The sequence below is a fragment of the Panicum virgatum genome, chromosome 9K (genome assembly GCF_016808335.1).
Source record: "Panicum virgatum strain AP13 chromosome 9K, P.virgatum_v5, whole genome shotgun sequence".
In the NCBI taxonomy this organism is placed as follows: domain Eukaryota; kingdom Viridiplantae; phylum Streptophyta; class Magnoliopsida; order Poales; family Poaceae; genus Panicum; species Panicum virgatum.
In genome coordinates this window covers 13229408-13234729 of record NC_053144.1, presented here as the reverse complement: position 1 = coordinate 13234729, position 5322 = coordinate 13229408, and the positions used below count along the sequence as shown (strand labels likewise).

Genomic DNA, 5322 nt, shown 5'->3' with positions numbered 1-5322 from the left:
AACAAATCACCATCCGGGTTTTTGGTTTTCCATTTTTGGCCTTGAGTTTCGGTTGAATGCATTGGCGTTTCTTTGCTCGGAGTGTTTCTCTCTAGAATTGAGGGGTGTTCTAATCTTGGTCGTAGCTAGTTTCTGTTTAATGTCGAGCTCAAAGTGTTTATTTGCCAAATGCCAATTAAAAAGTGACTTCTATTTTTCTCTATCTTGGGCTGAAAGTGGTCGATCTCATGTGTTATTGCAAAACTGAAAGTGACACATTTGAGGGGTGAGAGACCATGGAAAAAGGTTAGAGGAACCAGCAGATCCTTTGCGCTTATTTATCCATGCATGTCTTTAAAATATTTTCCTATTTTGCTTCTCCTGGCAATCAAAAAGAAAAAAAGAGGGGTGGGGGGGGGGGGTCAAAGCGCATAAATTATACCACGGTTTTCTTCGATGTTCAATTTTCAGCAGAAAGAGATTATTGCACATATACCTGATCAGGATGTGTGATTACATTAGTAAACCTAAGCAGCAGGGTACCTGAGAATACCATCATCAGTCTCCAATAATTTGGTGACCCATCGAGTAGAAAAATAAACGGAGGCACCAAGACGACAGCTCAGTGTTTCCATACCCCACCTGCAGTCTGCAGATCGCCCTCGACCCGCTCCCCACGCCCTGCGTGTTCGTCGCCCCAATCGCGTTCGGGCGAATTTGCGATTCGTCAAAGATGTGCATTCGAACAGTTCGTTGTTTTCCACCTGGTTTGTATTTGAAACCATTTCACTTGTACGATTTTCATTTTTTTTTAAAAGCAAAATAAAAGCGTATAAATCTCGAATAGGATGTTGGAAACTGCACAGCACTAGCAAACTGTAGATACACCTGGTCCATGCACAACCGACGGGGCAAACATGGATGAGACCCATGGACAGGTCGATCAGAGACGTTCCCCTCCAAACTGGGGTGGCCATATAACCGCCCCCCACGACGCCCTCCGCCCCACCCGCTGCGCTTCTCCCTCCTCTGCCCCCGCCTCCGCCCTTCCCTCGCTCGCCTCGCCTCGCCTCGCCTCTCCTCTCTCCTAGTCCTCTCTCCACAAACCACCCCCACCCCCACCACCGTCCAGGGACACCGACCGATCGCCAGGATGAGGGAGATCCTGCACATCCAGGGCGGCCAGTGCGGCAACCAGATCGGCGCCAAGTTCTGGGAGGTGATCTGCGGGGAGCACGCCGTCGACTCCACGGGCCGCTACTCGGGGTCCTCCGCGCAGCAGCTCGAGCGGATCAACGTCTACTACAACGAGGCCGGGGGCGGCCGCTACGTGCCCCGCGCCGTGCTCATGGACCTCGAGCCCGGCACCATGGAGTCCATCCGCGCCGGCCCCTTCGGCGGCATCTTCCGCCCCGACAACTTCGTCTACGGCCAGTCCGGCGCCGGCAACAACTGGGCCAAGGGCCACTACACCGAGGGCGCCGAGCTCATCGACGCCGTCCTCGACGTCGTGCGCAAGGAGGCCGAGAACTGCGACTGCCTCCAAGGTACGCAGCGGACACACATTTCCGATCGCTACGCATCCATTCATTTTGTGTTCGGTTTCGATTCCCTCGCCGATCCCGTGTTCCGTTTCCATACATGGATCCGGCCGCTCTCGTGCCCTGTTTCGTGCGCGGATCGGATCAGGCATTATATATTTATATTGGGGCGTGGTGCTAATGCAGGGAACACCACCAATTCGGTCCAAATTTGTCACTGAAGTTTCAAAATTAGTCACGTTATTAATTGCAAAATCTGCCGCAACCGCCCTGCGTTTCTGTATCCAGTATAGAAAGAGGGACGCACGCATTTTTCGGACCATGGTTTGATTTTTATGTTTTTGTGCGAGGACAGGAATACCAAAACATTAACACCCTACAGGGGAATTCGGTTGCATTAAACACACCTACGCCAACTTGGCAGCGTTGACAGGCAGACCTCCATAGGTAACAGATCGCCGAGTATCAATGCTGTCGATTTAGCGAATTAAAGTCTGGACGAATATAGAGTTTAATTCGCTGCCAAAGCAGGGAATTGATATTTTCCCTTGAAATCTAAACACATCACCTCATTTACTGGCAGGATAGATTGCAAGGCCAAGAACATTTTCACAACTAGTTTAAAATATCACCTCCATTTGTGTAATTGTGTTTCACAAGTCGCCGCATTGTCTAATGTCCGTTCAGATGATTGGAATCAGCATGGGTCGGTACTTATCTGAATTCAGCTTGGATGCTTGTTTTCAGTTCAGTTACGTGACTGAGACTATGCTACACAGAGTAGTACTTGCTGATTGATTAATATTAACATAACAGATATGAGAAATTTGGTGCTACACAATACATTCCTCTGTGTGTGTGTAGCTAATTCCTAACCAAAATAAATCGTGAGGTTATGACTTGAGACATGCATTGCAGTTCTGAAAATAAGCTAGATTAGGCCATGTCTCATCTGTTCCCCAGTTTTTCTCATCAATATGTCCTGCAACTTTGCTATTTGAGGTGGGGCCAACTGCTTTCAGATTAATTATCTTTCAGTGGGTACAAACGAACATGATCACAGCCAAGCAGAACTTATTGTCATGCATTTGTTGTCCTACCAGGGCACCAGGCTATGACTAATGCAAGATTTAATTGACCGAACACCTTATTTGAGAAAGCTATTTTTACTGAAAAAAATCATTTCTACTTGCAAAATTGTATTTTTGTTGTTCAGAGAAGACCATCGGCCCTTTGAGGTGCCGAACACACATGGTTTTGTCGGTCAGATACCAGTTTTCAGTATTGAAGAAACGTTACATCACCTGCCAACATCTTCCTGGGACGGTGAATGCATTTGAGATTATCACAATAATGCACTACTTATGATATTATCATGCTCTGATTAATGACAATGTGGTACAACCTACCAAAATAAAAAAAGAAAGCATCTAGATCTGCTGCTACTGTAATAGTGTCGGTGGTGGTTGTGACGAATGAGACAGAGACAGGCTGTACCAAGTGGCTGGTGGTTGGGTGGATTACTCATGTGTTGCTTACTTGCTTAGTGTATATACTTGCATGATTGCACTTGGACTTACCTGAGGTGAAATGGATTTTAGTACATACACCTAGTAAAAGCAGCATAAAAACTAATAAGTTGGTTGCAACTTGAAATGCATAACTTGAAATCATATATGTGTTGAGATCAAGGCTGGCAAGGTTGACGGCCTAAACTCTACAGCAGCATTCTCTGGCAACTTGCAATGCATAACTTGAAATCGTATATGTGTTGAAATCGTGCAGGACTGAACTAGTATGTTGAATCTGAGTCTGAACTACAAAGCAAAACTCTGAAATCTCTGATCACTTTCTGTCAAACTGAAACTGATTGCCACTGACATTGCCCGTGCTGCTGACAGGGTTCCAAGTATGCCACTCCCTGGGTGGAGGCACGGGATCCGGCATGGGCACCCTGCTCATCTCCAAGATCCGCGAGGAGTACCCCGACCGCATGATGCTCACCTTCTCCGTGTTCCCGTCGCCCAAGGTGTCGGACACCGTGGTGGAGCCCTACAACGCGACGCTGTCCGTGCACCAGCTGGTGGAGAACGCGGACGAGTGCATGGTCCTCGACAACGAGGCGCTCTACGACATCTGCTTCCGCACCCTCAAGCTCACCAACCCTTCGTGTAAGCACAATGCATCTTCTCTTGATCTCTTCCATGCGTGTTATATTAGTTGTTGCAATGCATTAATTTAATTTGCAGCTAATAAATAGATTATGGATGATGAATGAATTAAGAAACAATCCTAATAATGGACTTGCATGCAGTTGGTGACCTGAACCATCTGATCTCGGCGACGATGAGCGGCGTGACGTGCTGCCTTCGGTTCCCCGGGCAGCTGAACTCGGACCTCCGGAAGCTGGCCGTGAACCTGATCCCGTTCCCGCGGCTGCACTTCTTCATGGTGGGGTTCGCGCCCCTGACGTCGCGCGGGTCGCAGCAGTACCGCGCGCTGACGGTGCCGGAGCTGACGCAGCAGATGTGGGACGCCAAGAACATGATGTGCGCGGCGGACCCGCGTCACGGGCGCTACCTGACGGCGTCGGCCATGTTCCGGGGCAAGATGAGCACCAAGGAGGTGGACGAGCAGATGATCAACGTGCAGAACAAGAACTCGTCCTACTTCGTCGAGTGGATCCCCAACAACGTCAAGTCGAGCGTCTGTGACATCCCGCCCGTCGGCCTGTCCATGGCCTCCACCTTCGTCGGCAACTCCACCTCCATCCAGGAGATGTTCCGGCGCGTCAGCGAGCAGTTCACGGCCATGTTCCGCCGCAAGGCCTTCCTGCACTGGTACACCAGCGAGGGCATGGACGAGATGGAGTTCACCGAGGCCGAGAGCAACATGAACGACCTCGTCGCCGAGTACCAGCAGTACCAGGACGCCACCGCCGAGGAGTACGACGACGAGGAGGTCGACGGCGAAGAGGACCACGCCTGATGCTTGACCGGACGTCCAAGGTCTTGATCGAGCTTCTCTCCTTCGCTATGCCGATCGAGAGGCGCTCTCTCTATATATATACATACATCCCAACAACCACCTAAAGTATTGTACGTATACGCTGCCGTGTCTGCACTTGTTGCTGCTTCTAGCTTGTGTGTGTACCTACGATTGTGTGAGCGCTAGTGCCGGTTTGTGTTGTTCTGAACTTTCTATGGCCATCGTTGTTCAGGTTCAGTGCGTTTGAATTTGTTTATTCATGTATTGGTAATTACTCTCTGCTGTGTAAATGTTAGGAATACCCACTTTTATTGAAAGCCTGCTTTGTGCTTCCTCTGACGCTCTGCTGCAAGAGAAAATTCCACCCTGGAACAAATCTCACGTTCTTCTATGGCCCTGAAAAATTTATACTCCCTTCTTTGATCCTATTTTTATCTTGCATCCTTTGTATGGCCTTGCCGCGACCTCCGTGAGCTCAGCTAGCTGCTCGGTTAGGCGGCAGCCAACGCCGTCCTTCCGGCGCGCCTACAGGGCTCTCGGCGCCCACCTAGCAGGTGGGGCCCGCCCCTTCCCCAACCTCCCGCCAGGGGAGCCCCGGCCCTGCGTCGTCCCGGCGAGCTTGCTCCCGCTCCCGCTTGGTTCGCGCGCGCCCGCGCCCTCCATCGAGCGCCCACGCGCTCAGCCACGCCTGGCAACCGCCCGCCCGCGCCCACGCGCCCTCAGCCCTGCGCACGCTGTGGCCGGCGCCGAGCCCCGCCCTTGCCAACCGTCGCTGCCGCGACGGCTATGGAGGAGCTCGACTCGCGCGGCGGGC

At 51.1% G+C, this 5322-nt stretch overlaps 1 protein-coding gene across 1 annotated transcript; it reads left to right on the top strand.

Annotated features, from left to right (window-relative positions):
• The first annotated feature begins 945 nt into the window (after positions 1-945).
• Positions 946-4842, top strand: LOC120650164 (tubulin beta-3 chain-like). Its single transcript, XM_039927186.1, has 3 exons — positions 946-1526; positions 3422-3691; positions 3835-4842. Exons 1-3 carry the CDS (start codon positions 1133-1135, stop codon positions 4506-4508), a joined length of 1338 nt encoding a protein of 445 aa, XP_039783120.1. The 5' UTR covers positions 946-1132; the 3' UTR covers positions 4509-4842.
• The last annotated feature ends 480 nt before the right edge of the window (positions 4843-5322 follow it).

Bases quoted from the DNA above. Each gene is read 5' to 3' on its own strand.
- LOC120650164 (XM_039927186.1), top strand. From the start codon at position 1,133: ATGAGGGAGATCCTGCACATCCAGGGCGGCCAGTGCGGCAACCAGATC. The intron at 1,527-3,421 runs GTACGCAGCGGA...TGCTGCTGACAG, and splicing joins GAACTGCGACTGCCTCCAAG to GGTTCCAAGTATGCCACTCC. The intron at 3,692-3,834 runs GTAAGCACAATG...ACTTGCATGCAG, and splicing joins CAAGCTCACCAACCCTTCGT to TTGGTGACCTGAACCATCTG.